Raw genomic sequence first — 24,918 nt, forward strand, 5'->3', positions numbered from 1 at the left:
CAATTCATTGGTTTTGTTTAACTCTGAAACAATTTTCGAGTTGCGTTGTGGTAAAAATAGCTACGGGTAACGCCAGCTGATTGAGTAGTGCAACCCCTCTACGTCATCAACCTAGAACGCAAACAAAATGGCGCCGCCCATGGTCCAAATATAAAATCGTTTTTTTAAATAACGTAGATCTTTCATGGGTTTTCTACTACATATTTCAGTAAGAGACATTGTTTATGTTATATTAAGCCATACAAGTCTCAACACCAGGGGATCCCTTTAAAGGAAAGATGCATTTTACCAGGTTGTAGCACTTGTGCTAATTTACACCTGCAGTCCCTGGACAGGCTGATGTAAACAAATCAAGTAAATAATACATTAACAACATTAAAATAATCAAACCCTACATTCATTCTACAACATACATTTACAAATACACTATGACCTACACATCAACTAAACATTATGTAAACATGTTTGTTGTGAAAGAAGCCATTTTCTGACCCGATGTGAAAAAGTGTTAAAATTCATAGATGTAAGTAACTCTGCTGGCAGCTTATATGAATGATATGAATGAACTGAAAACATTTGTTTATTTCACTCTTCTTTGCGCCAGTGTGCACACAGTCCGTAATGCTAGCTACAACTTGCTCATTGCTATCGTTTCTGTAAAGCGAGGTTTCAGTATATGGTTTCAGCGTTCCTGCTGTTTAAACCGTGTATCGCGATTTTGTTTAACATCTCAGTCGACTTGAATCATCACACATTTGTGTAGATTTTCAACCAGCTACGACTGAATTATTACATCCCGAAGTGTAGTAAAAATATATTATTAGACATTTAGATGTTCCTCCCTCATTTTGCAGTTTGTTGTTTTAAAGGGTTATCATTTTAAAATGTATCACGGTGCCCTCAACTGTTTTTTCCCCCTCTGTGGTCATATTTTAATATGCATGTGTCTATATAATGAGTGTTGTGGGTCTGTGTTTTATTGGTTGTTGCCTCCCCTCTACTCTCCCACTTTTCCACAGCCTTACACGCCCATTTTCAGAGACCATTTCCAACTTTGAGTTGTGATTGACCAGGCTAAAACAGGGGGGTTTCATGACACTTCAAAATACTCTGGTCATACAGATAGGAGTAATACATCATTCAAAACTATGTCTACTTTAATTTTTTGTAAACTTACAATAACAAGAAAATGTTGTGCCTTAGTAAAATAAAGAAAATTAACAGGAAGAGCTTTGTCATATCAGTCTCCGTGAACTGGAGCGTGTCTCACAAATGAACCGAAACTCAGCATATAGGCTACTGCAGGGCTATTTAAATCTTACCCTGGAGGGCCAATGCGCTGCAGAGTTTAGCTCCAACCCTGATCGAACACACCCACCTGTGATTTTAGGCTTGTTTGAGATGAGCAAAATCTGCGCAGAACCGATCACCGGTGATCAGCGCGAGATGCATGCCGGTTAGAAATGTGTCCGAGGGCGGTCCGCCTTGCTCTGATGTCATGCCGACGTATGTCAAAAATCTCTCGCGATGGCCAGGCGGATATGTCGGATTCTGCAGTCGAGCGCAGCTGCTCTTCACCGACTGCGCGGAGCAAAAGCACGATGGGAAACGACTTGCTGACGACACAGCTTAATGCTTATTGGTTTAAACAACCGTGATGTATGGTTGCTTTTTAAAATATTTGATTTTAAAACTGATATCATGTTTTAATGTGTATAAAATATGTGTGAATATTCCCAAACTCTCGGACAGTGCGATCTCTCTGTGGGTTATGTGATTGTTGTCATATTAGTAAAAATATATAAAAACGTGTGTAATTAAAATAAAAATGCTTGATAAATAGGCCTTTCGAAAGGAAATAAATAACAAAAACTTTGGGTTTCTTGTTCATAATATTTATTTTCATATAAAACCATCAGAACTTAAATTGCATCCAGTTTATCAGCAACAGAGCGCACGAGTGTGAATCCCGCGATATCCGCAACTGATCCCGCAGGTGTCTGATCCACTACGAGAAGAGAGAACTGTCCGGCTTGTCTGCAATTTTTTCACCCCTCCCCTCACTGCAGCCGCCTACTCTCACCTTTATTTCAGGCGAGGCAAGGCGCATCTCAAACAAGCCTTTTCTAATGATCCTGAAGACATTGATTAGCATGTTCAAGTGTGTTTGATTAGGGTTGGAGCTAAACTCTGCACCGCATTGGGTAAACTCTGCATCCAGGGTAAGATTTGAATGGCCCTGGGCTACTGCTTCACAGACATGAGAAATATGCAAGTCACAATTTTCCAATATATTGAAATAGTTGATTTAATTATAGAATATCAAATAGGTTGTATAGTCAAAAAACTCTCAGGATGTTTGCTGTGGTTGTTCTCTGTACCCCCGCAGTGTAGATCTGTTTTCACACTTTTGGGGCTTCATTCTGATTAGCCCTGGTGCATTTGGGTCAATCTATTGTTTTTTAATCAATTTGGTGCTATTATGCACTGCAGAGTAAACAACATTTGGGTTTACTGTATGTCACATGAAGGCGGCTGTCTGCCTCTTTGAAAAAAGACTCTTTTTAAGGAAACAGGATTGCCATTACAACCCTAAACAATGCAAGTAAAACATTTTTCACTCTGGCTAAACAATATCTATCATTAGCCATTGGCTAATAAATGCTTAGGTGTGTGTGTGTGTGTGCGTGCGTGCGTGCGTGCGAACCTACACAGTCGCACACACACACAGTGTGTGTGTGCGCGTGCGTGCGTGCGTGTCTGTGTGTGTGTGTGTGTTAGAGGCTAAGAATAAGTTTAGCATAGATATATTTTCATAGTTTCATCAAATAGTGGAGTTTCCCGATAACCGGGTTGGACTGCACTTACCGATAACTGATTAACAGACTGATCATTTTTAAAATGGATACTGGATTAAAAAAATACAAATAATTAAACATAACACTAAGTAGAACAGTGATGAACTGTATTACAAGAGTAGCAGACTACTGTAACAGACTTCAAGTCCCATTTGTTAACAAGGATGACAAGGCTGTATTCGCTTATTTAGCTAGCTTACATGAACTAAATGCATTATGCAGTATACATTTTACAGCATGTATTAATATTTGAGCAATACAATTGGACCTTGATCATTCATGTTAGTTTATAGCGCATTAAGTAAGGGATAATCCACGGCTAGCCATGCATTAAATGATTTTAATGCACGGCGTAGAGGCGAAGAACCATTTATCATTTAATGCATGGCTAGCCGTGGATTATCCCGCTTATACCATGGTTATATGCAAAGTTAAAAACAAGTTAAAGCAGTAACTGATGCTTTTTAAGAGACAGGTTAAAATGACGGTTGTTTTCTTACGTCTTGTTAGTTCCACCGTCGCTTTAAATAAAGTAGAGCCATCGAAATGTTTTTATATGAACAAATGACCACATTTATTTAAATTCATTATTAAAAGAAAGAGAGAGAGAGAGAGAGAGAGAGAGAGAGAGAGAGAGAGAGATCTCGATCTCTTCATGTCACTCTGAAGATCCCCTTGTTGCTTAAGCATAGCAAACATAACTTAATGGTTAATTAATGGATTTTAATGAATAAAAATCTTTTAATGATATTTTAATAAAGTTTGTTGAATCTCCAAAGATGTTCATTGTATTAACTCAAAATTTTAAGGCAACCAGGGAACTTTTTTTCTAAATAATTGTTTGCAGTGTAGGTAACAAAATAAATACTTCTCTTCCACCATCATTTGCAAATAAAATCTTTAAAAATCAGACAATGTGATTTTGGGGGATTTTTTTTTCTCATTCTGTCTCTCAAAGTTGAAGTGTACCCATGATGAAAATTACAGTGTGTGTATAAATGTCGACTAATGGCTTAAATAAAGAACTACTAGTCTGACTAATGGCTTAAATAAGGAACTACTAGTCAACTAGAAAAAAAAACTTTAGTCGGAGGCAGGCCGACTTATTTCAATAAGCAAGCTATTTAAAAGTCTTTGTTGCTGCAATGTGCGTGCGCACCAGGACGACGACTTTAGGTTATTAAAAGAACTGGCCACAAAAACACTAATGCACAGTTTGTCATATCTTTAAAAATAAAAATCCAGCACAACAGTGTTTTGAACTTTATGGCTACTAAACAGGTTATTTTGAGATGTCTAGCTCCATCCAGATTGTACCATTTCAAATATCTTCTCTCTAACAGTAGATTATAATAGGGCTGTGAACCTACACAGTCTCACAGTTTGGTTCGATTACAATTATCATGTCATTGATTCGGTTTAATTCGATATCACGATGCATTGATGATGCACTGCATCCTCAAGTATACAATTTTGTCAGTCAGTTATATGAACAGAACCTTAAGTTATAAGTCTGGGCACAGAAGAGAACAGGAGTATTTAGAACAAATACACAAAATACTAAAAGCCACTTCAGGAGGTGGTCTGGGTCGCATTACAGTGAAAACTAAAGTCTAAATACATCTGGCTGTTGAAATCACACAAGTCAATTTTACTCGTCCCAACAATGATAAAAAATATAAACTTGTGAGTGTGTTATAGGTCATGTTATGTTATAGCCAGATATGACAGCGCAACCGCCTCATGCATTGCCACAGACGAGTATCTCTTCATCAAGCCAATGCACAAACTACCGCAAATTAAACCGAAAGCGTAGGTGCTTAACATAGTCATCTTCATTAAAAGTAAAGAAACTGAATGATCTTACCGGTGCTGTGTCCACGCTCTCTCCTATTGCTGTCTTTAATTGTAAAATTAGCTGTTGATTAATAAAATGCAGCTCATATCTGTTGTTTTGACGTGACGTGAACTCCATTAAATCTGCATATAGTGCTGGAATTGAAGATCGGATTTATATCCGTTTTGCGGAGACACATTTATGTGCCCAAGTGTTAATGAAATCATTTTGATAAATCATAGCTTTGATTTACACACAGTGCATGTGTTCTCCTGGTCCTGCTTACGGTTGTTCATAAAAGCTGAAGTGTGCCCAGATGTAGGCTTTTAAAGGCATTTTTAATTACTCACACTCTCGTCTCGCCTCTCTCTGCCATTGTATGCTACAGTGACGGGTCCTGTGAGTGGGAATGTACTGAATGCCAATGGAGGCCTTTCTGAAGCCTTTCTCAGCTTTCAACAAAAATATCTTCATTTGTGTTCTGAAGATGAACGAAGGTCTTACGGGTAGAGGTCGACCGATAGTGGATTTTACCGATACCGATAGCTAGGTTGGACCTCGCTTGCCGATAAACGATTAATCGACCGATAGTTTTTAAAAAGATACTAGATTAAAATATAATAATAATACATAAAATAACAGGTAAAAAAGCAGTGCTGAACTTTATTACAATTTTTTTTTAAAGTACTGAAGTACTGAAAAATGAGTTCTGAAAAAATTCTACAGAAAATAACTAAAACATTAAAATATTACAAATAAATGTTTCTTTAGCTATAACCTAGAAACATGTATGTAAATGTCAATTAACAGACTGCAAATCCCATTTGTTAACAAGGATGTATTTATTTAGCTAGCTTACATGAACTAAATGCACATTTTACAGCATGTATTAATACAATTCTACCTTGATCATTCATGTTAGTTCATAGTGCATAAAAAAGGTTAACAGATAAAACTAACAATGAATAATACTTCTACAGCATTTATTAACCTTACTTAATGTTACAAATTGAATATTATTGTATTATATTAAGTGTTATCATTTCATTTAAATCCAAACATTTCGCTTTTTTAGAACACAACTGTTTTATCAAAATAACAACATATGTATTAACGTCTAATGCGTTTATATTTCTGGTGGATGCATGATACAGTTTCTCACATCAATAAAAGTTTCTCAGTTACATCGTTTTAAATGCTTGAGGTAACAGTTGCTGCTAATATTAGCGTCCTGTCAGCCTCGACGACAAAGTACATATACTGCTGTAAAAAACAATTACTTTATAATGATTTGGCTACGTACTGAAGTGTTCTGTATTCATACCGTTTCTCTGTTGGTGTTTTAAACGTGCATCAGATGTGTCAGCGCGCTCTGTGAAGCGCAGCCTCACGTGTCAATGTAAACAGTGATCGTTTTTTATTTGGTCTCTAGAGGTCGCTCTCGCGCTATATAATACCAGCAGACCCTTCTCAGAGCTCTCGTAGGCTACTGTATAATGACAGCAGCCCTCTCAGCCGCTGCCGCAACGAACGCAAACCGGAAAAACTATCGGTATTGATTTTTGCCGATAACCGATTGTTCCACCAATCAGCTATCAGTGCCGATTAATCGGCAAAACAGATGAATCGGTCGACCTCTACTTACGGGTGTCCAACGACATGAGGGCGAGTATTTAATTAAATAATTTTCATTTTTGGGTGAACAAACCCTTTATTGACCACAAAAGGGTACCAACTATTGATGATTTGTTTGCACTGCTCATGGTTGCATTTATTGTAGAAAGATTTCTTATAAACTCTCATCTCATAATGCTTAAGCAGAGCAGTGCATGTTCTTTTGCATATCTTGCTGAATGTCCATGCCAGACAAACGTGTGTGATTTGTTAGTAGATGTTATGTTGATAAAAAATGGCAATAAAACTGTGAAGTTTCATTTTCTCACAAGCTCTGTGTGAAAAATCTCATGTTTTTCTTGTCGGTTAATAAAGTACAGTGCTGTGAAGTATGCATGTGTGTAGCCATACTTGACACTGCCTCCATTATTTTTCTGCAGTTTCCTCATCCTAGGCCTCATGGACACACTTAACAATTTAGGCAGTAGGTTGAATGGGCTTTGCTTTTTTTCGGGTTGTCTAAAGTACCAGTACTTCGGTACAAGTCGATACTTAAATTTGAAAAACATTACCGTGCCAGCCTTTTCTACAGTACCAGTATTAGCGAGCAGTGTTGATAGGCGGCTGCTTTCAAACGCTCTCGTGTCTGAGCGATCTGTGAAGAGCGTCAAAGGTTTCTTTTTACAGGATGTTTTGGCAGTGTTGAGCAATTTACCCAGTCACAGACATGTTTAACCAATGGCCAACATGCTAATGTTTTAATGCAGGGCTATTCAGTTCAAGTTCCAAGAGGTCCAGTCTCTGTACTTCCTACCCAGACAATATCTTTTTGGAATAATATTCAAAATAGAGCTCAATAAGGAGGATAATGGTTCCCTAGAGCCAAAGCAAATTCTAAGAATTTAAAATGCATATATATTAGGGCTGGACGATTAATCAAAAAGTAATTGAAACTGAAATTCAGAGCCTCTCTAACCAACGTAATTTCCTCATGTCAGTTATTTCGGTTTTGTAATCCGTATGTGTTTAAAGGCTTGCCAATTTGAACGTTCAAGCGATTTCATGCCATTAAAGGACAACAACATGGAAACATCACACGTCAGTGCTTGCGAGCTGTTTTCTGTGCCTCTGACAACACACACTCCCTGAAGTCAGATCACTTTCTCTTGTTGTCACTAAAATTTGTGAATTGGGTTCTTAAGGCTTGCCAGTTTGAACATTCATGTGTTTTTAGACCATCAGATGTGTATAATTATATTGAAGTAATGCACTGATATATTGGGGCACTCAGTCACATCACGTGAAGATCGGGGGCGCATTTAGGAGCACAGAAACCCGGTCAGCGTTGTCCTTTGATTTTTCACTAAAGTAGCATACTCAACAGATAGCATAGATTATCTGTCTGATTTAGAACGAGCAGAAATCTGTAAGAAATGTTACGACCCTTAGACAAAATAACTGCTGAAATTGAGTTATGTCTGAGCAATATGACATTTGCCATACAGTAGATCTGCACAAGACGAGTCCTGGTTCAAGGTTCAGGCGTCCCTAATGCCACCATCAAAGTTAGTTTCCTTCAATTATTTTTAAATGATAAAGCTAAGAAATTAACACTTTCATTAGAAAGAAAATAAATTCCAATTTTAATAGTTTAGCATATATACAGTACAAACCTAGTCAGTGACCTATGAGGGCAAAAAAAACAAAAACGAAATAATCGTTCATTTATTGTAATCGAGGAAAAACGTTCAATAAATGATTTGAGAAATTGATTTTAGGTCTCATCATCCTGCCCTAAAATATATGGCAGAAGGTCATGTTTATGTTTTGCTTAAAATAAGGATCTACGTAAAACAAACAATGCACAGAGTATTCAATGCTCTCATTATGAGCAGAAAACAAAGTTGAACTAGTCATTTCACAGTTTAAAGTTATATCCTTACCATACACCAAAAATTGTCCCAATTATATAGCATTGTTTATCATGAAAATCTCTTAACATGATTATTAAGCCCAGGGTTCGACATGAGTTTTGGCAGGGTTTTGCTCACCAGCTGCTGTGACGAGTTTCTAGCCACCCAGCATTTTCACCGGCCACAATTTTGACATCGATAATATCGATGATGTGTGTACCTTACTACAATAAAATCAACCCGCCAAATCGGCTAATGTTCACACCACAGCTGAAATCCCACCCGCAAATGGCAGGTTGGCGGGTGTTAATGTCAAGCGGTGCGTCAAGTGTCAAGCCTGCTCACTTTAAAGTGTAGAAATGGTCAAATAATGCTGCAATTGTCCTTTTGTCTCTCAGTCTGGTTGGAACCAAGCCATGCACTCTAAAAAACGCTGGGTTGTTTTAACCCAATTGGTGCCAAACCCAAACTTTTTTTTCATACCGTGTATAAAAGTGGGGCTTATCTGAACAGAGCGGTTGTTCATTTGTGAACTTCTCTCATTTCCTACCAGATGCTTCATAGCTCTGATAACATGCAAACGCTTGTCAACACCTTTTTTTTCTTTTCTTTTTTTTAACACTGAACTAAAATTGTATGCAAAAGCCATCTTAAAAACACAACCCAAGCCGGCATTCAAAGTGTTTCAATCCCTGATTCAGAACTGTTCTGGGAAAAGAAAGAAATGAAGTCTCTGTCTGCTGCACACACACACACCCTGTCATGAAACAAATTTGATTATCGCTTCTCTTTACCTTTTCACAGGCAAATTGTGGACTTTCTCAGCAACGAGGGACACATTTTCTCCACCATTGATGAGGACCACTTCAGATCGACAGACAATGAAGCCTAATTACATTTGTCATATCTGTAATCAGGCCTCAATAAGCCCATTTCTGATTTTTGTTGCATTCAAGGAAAACAGACCATAATGTTTGTCCTTTTTGTTCATTTTAATAAAAGCATACACATTTACAAACTCATTTCCTTTTTTTAGATGTCTGCATGTCCTAAAGAATAAGCAGTAAAAAGGACATTGAAGTGTATATTTGTTAAACCTTGCATTGGCACAACTTATTTAGACACATTGAAAAGTATTTCATAGATATGTGTACTGTGGAGACAATATATTGGCTGGTTCTTTGTTTAATACTTCCTGTCGTGAAGACACAGCAACTGTATTCATTTGTGTACGTGTCCTTGTTCTAATAGAAAATGCTTTCATGGGGGGTTTTAATGATGTCCTCGATAGACTCATAATCATGGTCCGAGTCAGAGAGTCTCCTTGCTTTTTTGATGGAAAGAGAGAAAAGAATATATTAAAATCTACAAAATATAGCTCTCTGATTTTGGGTCATTACTGTTCCAAACATGAAATGGATGTTAAAAATCATGGAAGCATCAAATACCTAAATGTAGAGACAAACCAACCTGATTTGCGTTCATTTATGGGAGTTCTCACGTACATATTGGGCAGACTGGCGCTATCTGCTACTGATATGTTTTTCCTAGGCAAGACTGGAGGAGGCTGATCTGGTGTCTGCTGGAGTTAAACAAGAAAAAAGTGTCAAGTGAATAAGCTGAGCCAGCTTAAATAAGAAAAGAGGAACACGATGCTATGCTTTGTTTATGCAAGTGCATGGTTACCATACCAGACATTAGGCATGGTAGGTCAAGAACGAATAGTTTACCCCAAATAAACTCGATCATCATTTACTCGCATTCATATTGTTCCAATGATGCATTTATTGATGCCATTATGAATGACATGCTATTGTTCATACAATGAAAATACACTCTAAAAGATTCTGAGTCAAAAACAACCCAATGTTGGGTCAAATATGGACTAACCCAGCCGTTGGGTTGTTTTAACCCAGCAATTGGGTTGTCTTGAGCAAAAATTTAACCCAACCGCAGGATTACAACAACCCAATCGCTGGGTTAGTCCATATTTGACCCAACATTGGGTTAAAAAAAAACAGCATTTTTTTAGAGTGTAAGGAAATGGACCATCTTCAATGACAAGAGCACCATAAAAGTGATGCATACAATTCATGCAATGCCTTCCCAGGCCTTATATTAATTTTGCACTCAAATGTTTCAGAAGGCATTCTTCATTTGGCTTGATAGAAGAACTGCATTTTTTTTGGATAGTTTAATTTTCTGAATTATGGCTTGGATTTCCATTTTTTTGTTCTGGATTTGGAAAGGCTGGCAAAAAAAAATTTGTTTCACCCATTTGTTTTTTTCTTTTTTTATTACACATTGCATTGCGTTTCATATTGGGATTAAATGAAATGTCTGTAAACTTTAAAGATGAAAAGGTTTAGCATTAAAAATAAATAAAAAAAATCCCTTTTTTTTTCTTACAGTGCTTTTAACAAAACTCGTTTTGGTTTTCATGCAAATTCACTGATGAAGGCAGAACACAGGCTACTGTAAATGTCATGAAACTAAACAAACATTTGTCTTAATGTAAATACATAATCCCACTTCCAGATTCTAATGAGCCTCACTCATTTCAAATAGCAGCTGTATTAGAACTTCATCAAGCAAATATCATTAAGCAAATGCAGTTTGAGGGGGATAATATCACCCCTAATGAAAATCACTTTATTACATGATTCTCAGTCTTTCTCCATCTAGAATGGAGTGGAGAATGTATATATGTATGTAGTTAGTGGTGCGCATGTTCTCAATTCTACCAAACATGTAGAAAAGAGAAATATGTTTGGTGCTTTTGTCATTTTTGGAGGTTGACAGTGCTCACACTTTCATTGTATAGCAAAGAGCGTGTTGAAAATTCAGATGAACTTTTGCTTCACAGAAATAATATTTGTTTGGGACAGTGATGATCACATTTTTGGGTGAACTATTCCTTTAAAAAGAATTCATGACTGTGCTTGTGGGTTGACCATGTAAGCAATCGATTTTTCCATCGCTCGTAAACATTAACCACAGGGGAATTTGGAAAATGCTGTAATGGATAATGCTAATCTGGGAAAGTGAATCTGAACTAAACAGACATGTTCCTATTTGATTACTACTTTTCTATTTTAGTTGGATGAATGAAGGTTTGTGCTTACGTCATCTGGCGGAGGAGGTGCAGGGACACGTTTACCCTTTGTCTGATGAAGCGAGAGCTTGTCCAGTTGTTTGCTCACATCGCATTTGGGCTTTTTAGTCGTTTCTGAAGAGGATGGCTTCCGCTTTGGTGGACGAGGAGGTGGTTCCTCAGTTTTGCTTACGAGTTTGTGATATTCATAGTAAAATTTCTCTGTCATCTCTGTGACCGTCTCTACATGACGTTCTGGAGGATCATCACTGGACCACGGCAGATGATCGGAGGTGAAACTGAGAGACATTTGTAACCAGCGTACCGGCAACTCAAAACACTGATCTGGTTTATTGGATAGGCTTGCCAATATTATGTTCTCTGTGAAAGTCTCCTCCAGCTTAAGTGCCGTTAACCCCGTCAGGGGATCTTGTTCTAGGTCTTTATCCCGAGTCACCACTTTGACATCCAGAGGCAAAGAGCTGCTCATTAAATCTGTTAATTTATACTTCTTGTTGTCTGAAAGCTTCTCCACAAAGTGACCTGCCATAAACAGCGGCAGAGAGACTTCCTCACTGTCGTCTTCGTCGTCATCATCATCATCATCCACTTCAGTAGTCCGTTTGCAAATGAGACTTTCTACTTTCTGAGCAGCTCCAGATTTATCCTTGAGTCCGTCCATGAGCTCCATCCTCAAGACCTCCAGCTGCTCACCGACACTGAGTGCAGGGATTCGCTCTTCCTCTACCGCCTCGCTGTGCCGAGTCACGCTTACTTTCAAACCTGGAGACTGAGAGGTTGCCAAGTATAGCTCGTACACTGATTCGAATTCCCGGGCTCTTCTTCTCATTCGTCCACCATACCTCTCTGAGATCAAGTAGTATTGTTTTGCCTTCCTTCCCTTTGGAGTTGAGGCTAATATTAATGTTGTGTGGCCACACCCATGCAACACAAGTTGCCTTCCTTTTTGCAGTTCTTTGAACCAGCTGCAAATAAAAAACTGATTGCCTTCTGGTTCATCGAGGATCTCTGCCATAGTGGGGAAGGACTCCTTTGGCTGACCTGCAACTTCAGTCAGTGATAGCGGAGTTATGAACACTAAATCCTGGCACTGTTCTGTCACGTCCTGGACATCCACTTCCAGAGTGGAGGGGAACTTGACCACGTTCTTCCTCACTAAATGTAAAAATCATTAACAGACATTTATTCCTGAAGCATTTCCATGTATCAAGCCTATATGACAGGGGTGCCCATTTCTGCTCCTGGAGGGCCAATGTCGCACCAACTTACCCCAACTCACATGGCTTTCTAGTAATTCTCAAGACCCTGCTTAACTGGTACCGTTTTTTTAAATTAGGATTGGAGCTAAACTGTGCAGTACAGTGGCCCTCCAGAAGGAGGATTAGACACCCCTGCTCTGACACGTGCACTCGGGTGCACACTTTACCCCTGGTATTAAGCGTTTTGGTCTATCAGATCACAAGTAGACAAAGGAAACATTCCAGTTTACACCTGGGGCCTCATTTATAAAATGTGCATACGCACAGATTTAATCTTAGAATTTGTGTACGCTAAAATCCACGACAAGTTCATATTTATAAAACTGGTCTTTGACGTGGAAAAGTTCTTATCGCCACCTCAGAGTCTGAGCAGATGTACGCACTTTTCCTTGTGGCAGAGTCGGAGTACTTTAGGTATTTGGAAATCTATAAGCAGTAGTAATAATAATAAATATTAATATCTGGATTAATAGTTATTGTCCCTAATAATAGTAATTTATCCTGGCAGATAAATCTACTGTAATTAAATTAGAATCTGTACATTTCTGTGACCCATTATTATTATTTTTACATGTGCAAATATCAGTATGATATTTAATAATTTTAAGGACAACAGAACACGAGTTCGCATATCGTCACATTACGCACCCGCAGCACTTCTGTGTAAAAAAAAAATAATGATACAGGCCTACACTAACAGTCAAAAGTTTGAGAACGGTAAGATTTTTGTGTTGTTTACTTCATAACCAGTGTAAAAAAAAAAAAAAAAAAAACTGTACGTGGTGCAGCACTTTTGTTTTCGCTGAATAAGCGAGTTGCTTTTTTTAGCAACTCCATAACGGCCATGTAAAATCACACAGCAGGTTAAGTGCAAAGTGTGGGATGCAGTGGTGTAAAGTACACTGCCACTGGACTCTAGAGCAGTGGAGACGTGCTCTCTGGAGTGACCAATCACGCTTCTCTTTCTGGCAATCCCAATGACGAGTCTGGGTTTGGAGGCTGCCAGGAGAACGGTACTGTTGGTGTAAAGTTTGGTGGAGGGGGAATTATGATACGTGGTTGTTTTTCAGGGAGTGCGGTTGTTTTGCTTGGCCCCTTAAATCCAGTGAAAGGAGCCCTTAATGCTTCAGCATAAGACATTTTGGACAATTTCATTAAACACTATGGATTAAGAATGGGATGTCATTAAGGTTCATATGAATGTAAAGGCAGGCATCCCAAAACTTTGGCAATATATTATACACTCACCTAAAGGATTATTATGAACACCGTACTAATCCTGTGTTTGACCCCCTTTCGCCTTCAGAACTGCCTTAAAGGGTTACTTCAGCGATTAGCATATGGCTTTGTATCAGTAGAAACCCTGGAGAATATTCAAATTATTGTGCTTTCCCCCCTCATATCTCCCTGAGACGAGAGATTTATGCATTTTATTTCTGGAAAAATTCCTCCTATGATGCAAAATGACGATTTTTGCATCATAGGAGGAATGCTTGCCCAAAGGCTAAAGACTACAGCCAGCAGAGGGAGCTATTTCCGCATGTTTTGAATCTGCGCATGGGGCATGGGAGATCACACTCAGCTGGCAGGGAGAGCTCAGCTTGCAGACAGGATCATTTAAACGGAGCTATGGTGAGCAATGTAAGTCTTTTAACTTCTCAAATTCATTTCTATGAAAGTTAAGCTTGCAAAGGCATGAACTGAAACGCGTGCCAGACTGAACTCGCGTTGTGAATGTATGCCGCGAATGTAGTCGCGATTACCTCAGCTCTCATCACTCGTGCAGTTAGTGCTCAGGGTTGTGATACTCGCGCGGTGACTCACTCATTATATTGAACAGACACGTTCAGTTTTTAATTATAGTGTCTTCTCTAACTCAGTCACAGTAATGAAGTTGGTGGTGTTGGGAATGGCCTCACAGGGCAGCGAAGCATTCTGGGAATTGTAGTCTTTCATCCCCATGGGACAAAAATACATTTTCTGTCTTTTCTCAGTCTAGAAGACACCAAATTCAAAAATAATTTCACATTTCTACTGCATTGATGACCCAGTTTAAATACAGATTCATCTTCCCAGCGCTGAAGTACCCCTTTAATTCTACGTGGCATTGATTCAACAAGGTGCTGAAAGCATTCTTTAGAAATGTCGGCCCATATTGATAGGAGAGCATCTTGCAGTTGATGGAGATTTGTGGGATGCACATCCAGGGCATGAAGCTCCCGTTCCACCACATCCCAAAGATCTGGTGACTGTGGGGGCCATTTTAGTACAGTGAACTCATTGTCATGTTCAAGAAACCAATTTGAAATGATTCGAGCTTTGTGACATGGTGCATTATCCTGCTGGAAGTAGCCATCAGAGGATGGGTACATGGTGGTCATAAAGGGATGGACATGGTCAGAAACAATGCTCAGGTATGCCGTGGCATTTAAACAATGCCCAATTGGCACTAAGGGGCCTAAAGTGTGTCAAGAAAACATCCCCCACACCATTACACCACCACCAGCCTGCTTAGTGGTAATAAGACATGATGGATCCATGTTCTCATTCTGTTTACGCCAAATTTTGACTCTACCATCTGAATGTCTCAACAGAAATGGAGACTCATCAGACCAGGCAACATTTTTCCAGTCTTCAACTGTCCAATTTTGGTGAGCTTGTGCAAATTGTAGCCTCTTTTTCCTATTTGTAGTGGAGATGAGTGGTACACGGTGGGGTCTTCTGCTGTTGTAGCCCATCAGCCACAAGGTTGTGCGTGTTGTGGCTTCACAAATGCTTTGCTGCATACCTCGGTTGTAACGAGTGGTTATTTCAGTCAAAGTTGCTCTTCTATCAGCTTGAATCAGTCGGCCCATTCTCCTCTGACCTCGAGCATCAACAAGGCATTTTCGCCCACAGGACTGCCGCATACTGGATGTTTTTCCCTTTTCACACCATTCTTTGTAAACCCTAGAAATGGTTGTGTGTGAAAATCCCAGTAACTGAGCAGATTGTGAAATACTCAGAACGGCCCGTCTGGCACCAACAACCATGCCACGCTCAAAATGTCTTAAATCACTAGATTTAATTAGATAACAGCATTAATGAGAAATTGAACAGGTGTTCCTAATATTCCTTTAGGTGAGTGTATATAGAGCAGTATAGTGTATTGTTATTAGACTGTTTAACGAGAAAGTGGCAGCATTTCTCCGCCACCCACTTGCTGCTAGCGTTTAGTGCCCACTCCCAGTCTTTGACATCAGCAGTTCCCCGTATGAGACCAGAAGGTTTTGTAGGTCATTGTGGAGCCAATTTTTCTGGCCAACAACTTCCTTTTCTGAAGTGGCAGGGATGGCATATTTTTGTATGCCAAAAGCTGGAAATTAGTTTCCATTTTAGCACTTTCACTTCCATTGCCCTGAAGACAATGAGCTTTTGGTTAAATGCCTGAAATAAGCTCTCTGGTGAACACAAGCTTAATATATTTTCAAGTTTTATTCTAAGACATAAAATACATCAGTAATACCCCTTCCTCTAAGTTCGCAGGGCTTAGATTAAGCCAGTAGTAGGCCTTAGTGAAATTAGGACAGACACGTGTCTTCTATGAACGTGGTTGCATCTTCAGACAAAACAATGGCAGTGACATTTTAAGATATTAAACTCTCAGCTAAAACGTTTTTTTTTAAGGTTTTATTTGTCTTGAAAAATTGTTGCTATTGAGTGTCTAAATGGGACTACAGAGGTTGTCCAGGTCATTAAACCCCATCATCTACTCACTAGTCCACTATTAAAGCCTCATTGTGTTTATAATCGTGCACTTGTAAACTATTCTAACAAACTACTATGTGGGTGGAAACAGGATTTTACAAAGATTTCCAAAGTAAATGAACACTTGTACTTACTATGCATAATGGCACTAATTTCATACACTGGGCTGAACGCCAACAAGGTTCCACTGTTCTTCATGTTTGCACTGCGGAAGCGGCGACAGCTCAGCCTGGCTGATGACATGATTTCCTGTAGAGTGTAACCACGGTCACTTTCATACTCATAAAATTCTCCTTTGAGGGATAGAGGAAGGAGTATCTCTGCGGAGGCCTTGTTCTGCCCCACCACATGACACCGTGCAAGTCTTTCTCCATCTTCAGAGATCTCCACTGAAAGCAGGGTCAGCTGTTTCCCTTCAGGTACTGTGAAGTGGCCGAAAGTCAACTCGTCTCTGCTTGTGAAGATGAAGGAGCCACAGGCGTCCACTCCAACAGGACACAGACTCACAATTTCCTCTATTGTATTGTATGGGAGGTCTTCAGTGACGAGTCTGAACTGGCCTAGAGAGATTCACAGTGTGGTTAAATCAATGAACTTGCCCAGTTGGATTTTGATTTAGAAATTATTTCCCTAGGACAAAAGCAACTCTGAGCTTAAAGGGTTAGGCATCCCGAAAGGTACATAATGCTACAACAGAAACCCTACCCTACCCCCTAACAGGCAGCTTTCTGTGGGCCCATAACTCCCATCTACAAATACCCACACTCGTCTCTCCATTAATAAGACATGGCACTAGGGTAAGTTATTTCAACCAAACATGAAAATGATCCCATAATTTACTCACCCTTAAAGTATATATATATATATATATATATATATATATATATATATATATATATATATATATATATATATATATATATATATATATATATATATATATATATATATATTGTGATAAAGTTCATTATTTTCCATAATGTAATGATAAAAATTAAACTGTCACATATTTTAGATTCATTGCACTCCATTTGAAATATTTCAGGTCGTTTATTGTTTTAATACTGATGATTTTGGCATACAGCTCATGAAAACCCAAAATTCCTATCTCAAAAAATTTGCATATCATAGATAGGTTCTCTAAACAAGCTATTAACCTAATCATCTGAATCAACTAATTAACTCTAAACACCTGCAAAAGATTCCTGAGGCTTTTGAAAACTCCCAGCCTGGTTCATTACTCAAAACCGCAATCATGGGTAAGACTGGTAAAGATCAAAACCACTGGTAAATGGTTTACTGACCATGGTATTACTGTGCTCAATTGGCCTGCCAACTCTCCTGACCTGAACCCCATAGAGAATCTGTGGGATATTGTGAAGAGAAAGTTGAGAGACGCAAGACCCAACACTCTGGATGAGCTTAAGGCCGCTATCGAAGCATCCTGGGCCTCCATAACACCTCAGCAGTGCCACAGGCTGATCGCCTCCATGCCACGCCGCATTGAAGCAGTCATTTCTGCAAAAGGATTCCCGACCAATAGTCAGCTGCAAATATGGTTTGACCCCCAAAAAACAATCTAACAAAAGGTTTCTCAGTGGCTTACAGTAGTATCAGATGTACTTAAAAACATACTAAAAGTTTACCAAAGTTTGACTCCAAGAAAGTCCCCATTTTCAAAATGGCGGCTGTCAGGTCCTTAAAATGACCTTTACTCATTTGTATTCCTCCTAGACCAGGAATACTGGTGCATGATACATGTTTTGGCCATGTAATATTCTAATTAGCATATCTGCATGTTAGATAAGTGATTACAAGTACAATTAAGGTAATTGGTTACAAGCATATTTATGCGAAACATAAGTACAATTCCCATTAAGTAATTGCATATTTCTCCTTTCTCATGTCATTTTGCCTAAACATCAAACTCCACACTCAAGTGTGTGAAACTTTGAAGCAGTGTTAAAGTAAATAAGATAATTAAATGATTGAGTGGTGATTGACAATTAGTGATGAACACCTGCTGTAAACAAGTAGATTCACATATTATGGTAATTAGTGTTTGCTGTAGTTCAGCTTTTGACTTTTATTTTAAATAAAATATTTATTTCCTGAATGCTTCAACTGTGTTTAGAAAAACAAACTTGTTGTGTCAAAGCCAGTGGTGGAGGAAGTACTGAATCTCAGTACTTAAGTAAAAGTACAAGTAACCAGAAATATATTTACTTTAGTAAAAGTAGAAGTACTACAATGACAACCCTACTTAAGTAAAAAGTACCTGATTTTAAATGTACTTTAAGTATTAAAAGTAAAAGTACTTGCATAAAAATGTATTCTCTTAATGTCTAATTCTAATAATTAAAAAGAAGAAAACAGTATGACCGCTGGCATTTTAATTTAGTTAGTTTTGGGTTAATGTAATTGTTCTTACCATCTGTTGCCTAGTTTACATTCTGACTTAATTCTGGTTATCTGCAAAGTTAAATGTCATTTTTCTGAAGCAACATTCTCATCAGCTTTGATGTATTTAAATCTTCATATTTATTGTATTTTTACCTTTTATAAAGGACAATTCCCCTAATCTTATTAAATATAGGCTTTGCTTCAGCTTTCCCTTTATATTCTTAAATTTGATTAATAAATTAAATTAGAATAAGATACAATAGGGTTGTTACCAATCAAATTAAATAATTAACACTGAAAAATTACAATTGCACTAAATAATGCTAAGAGATAGTTTTAACTAAAAAAAAGTTAACTAAACCCCCAGTAGATGGCGGCAGGTGAATCCTTATGAGAGAGTCATTGAGTCGATTCGTTCAAACGGCTGATTCGTTCATAAATGAGGCAGTCGTTTATGAATAGGGCATTGAATCTTTGATTCAGTAACGCACTGTTGCTGTGCACTACGTTATGGTTCGGATGTGGAAATCTGATCTTGGAAATATTTTCGCTGCTGAAATAGAACAAAAGCAATAAAGCAATCAATAAAATGTAAGTGACTTGATGTTAATTAATTGTTTATGGAACTGTCAAATGTAATCAGTGTCACATTTTCTGTCGTGATGGTATTCAGGAAAACTACACTCGTTGGTCGTGTCATGTGATGTTTTTTTTAACTGTTATAAAATATAAAAACTAAACATTTTGAATTTTTAATGCAGTATGTTACTGAGTTTCTTTGTGTGAGCGGGGCTGATTTGTTTCCATTTCTCCTCGAGAGGCTGCGCGAGCCTCAACAGCGCAACCGTCAATTCATTAGCCTATTACGTACATTATATATTATTATCCGGGCAAGCCTTAATCTCGAGCCCTGAAACTGATCAGAAAATGTAACGAAACGTTGTAGAAATGTAGTGGAGTAGAAAGTATAATAATTGCTGCAAAATGTAACGAAGTAAAAGTAAAAAGTATGCACTATTTATTCTAATGTACCTTTCCTGGTACTGTTCTCTCAACTATTCTATTGCATCATGTCATGCACTAATCGGTGGGCGGAGCTAAACAGGCAGTGATGAAGTAGGCATTGATATTCTTCTGCAGAGGCAGTGCTTGCCTCCATTTGATGTAATTGAAAAAACCTGTCGTTTGCTGGGCCTGGCGTCAATAAAAGCTTTTATTGGACTAACAAGGGAGTTTTCAGTTCTGAAACTTACAGGATATTCTTATAGTATGATGACCTCTAATATGTCAAATGCTCAAGGAAAATTGTATTTCTCAGTTCATGACCCCTTTAAAGTAGTCAAGCATGAATTTTGTTTGCACAAAATGGTATACACTGTGCTGAAACAACATTTCAATGAGGCATGCAATATCAAATGTCAGTATTCTCTTCCACCATCTTCTTAATCACTAAAAATTGTGAATTTAGTTTTGTTGGGTTTAGTATAATGCCACCTTTATACTCCAAACATCAATAGATGATGCATTAAATATGTATTACCTTATTCAAATTGAAATGAGTGACCATTTTAGAGGGTTCACACACAGGCCTCTGTTCAGGCTAAATCAGAGTTGTTTATGATAAAAGTTAAACAACTCAAATTTAAGTTACTTTTGGATGCAATAACTTTTACATTGAATGCCAAGTCTGTGTTTTAGCAAAAAAAGGGGTATGTGTCCATAAACACTTACTGGAGTAGGAGGATTCACATGACATTGTTTACATCTCTGGTTCACCCCAAACAAAGATAAAACCTTACAGTAATCTCACAAAAACATGTATTCCATAAGTATGTAATTATGTCAGTGCAATTTAGACAAGTCCAATGGATTCATAGACCCAGAAAACATGGGGTTAGACACTAAGATTACTTGGCTAGGTCAAATAATGAAGGAGTTAGGATATTTTAATGCCTTCCTGCCCATCTTGGATGCCATCTTGAAAATTACACCTTTCTAGTGGCCAAACTTTGGTAAACTTTTATAATGTTATGAAGAATACCTAATACTACAAAAAAGAGGTGAAAAACCTTTTGTTCCAATTTTTTTTCCATATTTGCGGCCGCTTACAAGTATTGAGTGCATAACTGAACATAATTATTTGAAGGTTGACTTTTTTGTATTAAAAACACTCTTCTTTTATTGGTCGGATGAAATATGCAAAAAAATAATAATATATTTTTGTTGTTGAATTTTGGGTTTTCATGAGCTGTATGCCAAAATCATCAGTATTGATAATAAAAGACCTGAAATATTTCAGTTGGTGTGCAATGAATCTAAAATATATGAAAGTTTAATTTTTATCATTACATATGCAAAAAACTTTTGAAGGACCTGTATGTGTATAATATATATATATATATATATATATATATATATATATATATATGTTGAGTCATATATATATATATATATATATATATATATATATATATATATATATATATGGTTTTACTTGTGAAAATATGTTGTTTAGAGGCTCACCTGAATAATCAGTAGGCAATTCAAATGAGAATCCAGTGTCAATCTCCTCACAAAATACAGACAGGAGTTGTAAACCAATGATCTTCACCAAATCTCCAGTAGATAAACACACTTCACTCCCAGAAAGCTCATAGACGGACCCTGAAAATAACACATCATCATGTTCTATTTGCATAACCATCTGTGTTCATTTTTTAAAGTGGATTCCTACAAAGTGTTATGGACTTTGATTGCATTAAAACTAAGTTAAACAATTTATTACATTGAATTCTGAAAGTATGGATTAAATAGATGTTTATCTGTGATTATGTGGTGTTGATTATATGCTATTTCTAAAGGCCTTTGCATTTATTTTATTTTAAAAAAATCTCTAAAATTGTATTTCACTCGTACATTCTCTTTATTTAAAATGGTGGATTTCAATTTGGATGGAAACTATTTTTTTTTTTAGCAGTTTGATACTCAAACTACACTCACCTAAAGGATTATTAGGAACACCATACTAATACTGTGTTTGACCCCCTTTCACCTTCAGAACTGCCTTAATTCTACGTGGCATTGATTCAACAAGCTGCTGAAAGCATTCTTTAGAAATGTTGGGTACCCAGTGGGGTCTTCCGCTGTTGTAGCCCATCCGCCTCAAGGTTGTGCGTGTTGTGGCTTCACAAATGCTTTGCTGCATACCTCGGTTGTAGCGAGTGGTTATTTCAGTCAAAGTTGCTCTTCTATCAGCTTGAATCAGTCGGTCCATTCTCCTCTGACCTTTAGCATCAACAAGACATTTTCACCCACAGGACTGCTGCATACTGGATGTTTTTCCCTTTTCACGCCATTCTTTGTAAACCCTAGAAATGGTTGTGTGTGAAAATCCCAGTAACTGAGCAGATTGTGAAATACTCAGACCGGCCCGTCTGGCACCAACAACCATGCCACGCTCAAAATGTCTTTCCCATTCTGACATTCAGTTTGGAGTTCAGGAGATTGTCTTGACCAGGACCACACCCCTAAATGTATTGAAGCAACTGCCATGTGATAGGTTTATTTGATAACTGCATTAATGAGAAATTGAACAGGTGTTCCTTATAATCCTTTAAGTGATTGTATATTAAAGTCAAACAAGTCAGTGTATTGTTAGAATAGGAAAATAAACAGGCTTATCTTTTAATAAACACCAAAAGCATCTAATCAATCTAAATATTTTGGGGCAAATATACAGTCTTTCTCAAAAGTTTACACACCCTTTGCAGAATCTGTGAAAATGTGAAAAATATTGACAAAATGAAAGAAATCATAAAAAAAAACTTTTTTTGTGTGTGCTATCCTGAATACGATATTTTACAAAAAAGATGTTTACATATAGTCCACAAGACAAAAAATGGCTGAATTTATAAAAAATTACCCTCTTGACAAGTTTATGAACCTTTGGTTCTCAATACTGTGTGTTGTTCCCTGAATGATCCATATGTGTGTGTGTGTGTGTGTGTGTGTGTGTGTGTGTGTGTGTGTGTGTGTGTGTGTGTGTGTGTGTGTGTGTGTGTGTGTGTGTGTGTGTGTGTGTGTGTGTGTGTGTGTGTGTTTTGTGATTGTTCTTGAGTCTTTTGTTTCTCCTGAGCAGTTCAACTAACCAACGTTCTTCAGAAAAATCCTTCAGGTCTTGCAGGCTCTTCAGTTTTCCAGCATCGTTTGCATATTTGAGCCCTCTCCAGCAGTGACTGTATGATCTTGAGATCCACCTTTTCATTCTGAGAACATTACTCAAACCCAACTAATAAAAAGGGATCTGACATTCACTGATGCTCCAGAAGGAAACATGACGCATAAGAGTCAGTAGGGTAAAAACGTTTGGACAGTTTATATCTTACAATTCTGACTTGCATTACTTAACGTAAAACATGAAAACAACCGTGGCTCATCCAGATAGTGACAGACAGTTAAGCTTCAAGGGTAGTACATTTTTTCAATGTGGCCATTTGTATAAATTCAGTCATTTTGTCTTGTGGACATTGCAAACATGATTTAATGTGAAATGTAGTATTCAGGACAGTACTAAATAAAAGATCCCTCTTATTTGTTCAAATTTTGCATATTCTGCATTATGAAACTTGTGAGCACGACAGTGGATTAGGAAGCTTTTGCAGACTGTCAGAGTCTGAGAATCACCCGTTTCTGTTTGCTGTAATGAGCTGTGATGAAACTCAAACTTTCTATTTTTAAATACGTGACTAAGTTACAAGTATTTCATTACTCCCCAGACCTAGCCCTCATTCTCAAAACCAAGATTTTAATACATTTCATTTTTGGAATTTAGGCACAACTTTTGGTGTCACCATTTTGTGACGTAAAATCTGACTCCTAACAGAACAGTTAACAGCTGACAGCCACTGATTTAAATATGCAGTCGTGAACTTTTTCAGTTTCATACAGGTAAAAACAGATCAACTGAAAGCTGTAGTATATGTGAATCAAAATGCAAATCAAAATGAAGAGCATGCATATCCTGATGTGCAAAAGTCAACTTTTTATGTTCACCTATAATTTGAGTTTAACTTTTGTAAGAAACCATGTTTATAGGCTACTGGTTTTTGAAGCAATGCAGACAATACTAAACTCATTCAGTCACATCTTTACTGAAGGCACACATGCAGCGTCAACCACATCGGCAGACAAAAGGGGCTTTTAAACCTCATGTCCTGTTTGGGTCGGAGGGACCTCACAGCCATTTCAAATAACACCAAAAGTGTATACTTTACTTTGAAGTATGAACTTAAATTTTAACTTGATGGCACGCCAGGCAAATGTTACATTACTTCTGTTTGGGCTCTCAGAGAGCCCAGGCATAAAACATGATACGGGACCAACATTTAAAAACCAAAAATCAATCCCAAAACAACAAGAGAACATTCATGTGTCTTATTTTACACAAGGATGATGGTTAAAAATACAAAACTGGAATAATGATTAACATTTATGCTGTACATTTGCTTGGTCATACTTTGATAATTGATAACACCTACCCTGGAAATAAACCCCAGAGCAGATCTGTAGGATGCGGGGCAGAGAGTTCTGATCCATACAGTTGATGAAGATTCGCAAGGACTGAAGGTCTCCCATCTCTCACGGCTAGCGGACAGTCACACACTGCGCTGGTCTGTTGTTTGCACACAGTACAAATATATGTAGCTAAGAGGAAGTCTCAAAAGTGACTCACCCACAACCCACAAACACCATTGTGAACTGCATGCAAGCCTTTTATTTTCATTTTCATTGAATTGTTTATTTAAATAGATAAAATGTAATGTACCGTCTTTTATTATACTTCTGTATTTTGTTTTAAATAACTGCATTAGCAATGAGTGTTTTTGTCATTAACAAGTGTGACCACAAGTTTTTGTGACCACACTTGTTGTTATCCTGTATAACACTTGACACTTCTCCAGGAACTACACATCCTTTTATGGCGAAGGCTCCGCTCATGAATATTACCTGAGTAATACTGATATCGATAAGTTAACCTTCCTAAAAGGGGGTTCACACTGGAAGGCGCGTCCACCATCTTAGAATGGTCAGTTTGTTGTCCCTCACAGTTACAATCAATGATGTCACAACATTTTACGCAGTTTCTGGCTGTAAAACCATCCCGATTTAAATA

The 24,918-nt window shown here is 37.7% G+C and overlaps 2 protein-coding genes across 3 annotated transcripts in view; one reads left to right on the forward strand and one right to left on the reverse strand.

Annotated features, from left to right (window-relative positions):
* Positions 1-9,240, forward strand: part of rpa2 (replication protein A2) — a 50,309-nt gene extending 41,069 nt beyond the window's left edge. Inside the window, exon 9 of the mRNA XM_067449328.1 lies at positions 9,027-9,240. Within this exon, the coding sequence (XP_067305429.1) occupies positions 9,027-9,114 (88 nt within the window). The 3' untranslated portion in view covers positions 9,115-9,240. The remainder of the gene's footprint in view (positions 1-9,026) is intronic.
* Positions 9,241-9,387: 147 nt separating this feature from the next.
* On the reverse strand, positions 9,388-24,406 carry themis2 (thymocyte selection associated family member 2). 2 transcript variants are annotated; one of them, XM_067449324.1, is made up of 6 exons: positions 24,284-24,406; positions 21,270-21,410; positions 16,478-16,903; positions 11,348-12,492; positions 9,693-9,801; positions 9,388-9,549 (listed from the first exon to the last, which is right to left on the reverse strand). In XM_067449324.1, exons 1-6 carry the CDS (start codon positions 24,378-24,380, stop codon positions 9,467-9,469), a joined length of 2,001 nt encoding a protein of 666 aa, XP_067305425.1. In that variant the 5' UTR covers positions 24,381-24,406; the 3' UTR covers positions 9,388-9,466. The 2 variants fall into 2 exon arrangements, with proteins under 2 accessions (XP_067305425.1, XP_067305424.1); XM_067449323.1 differs by having other exon boundaries at positions 9,693-9,804.
* Positions 24,407-24,918: the final 512 nt, after the last annotated feature.

The sequence above is a fragment of the Pseudorasbora parva genome, chromosome 7 (assembly GCF_024679245.1).
Source record: "Pseudorasbora parva isolate DD20220531a chromosome 7, ASM2467924v1, whole genome shotgun sequence".
NCBI classification, from domain to species: Eukaryota; Metazoa; Chordata; class Actinopteri; order Cypriniformes; family Gobionidae; genus Pseudorasbora; species Pseudorasbora parva.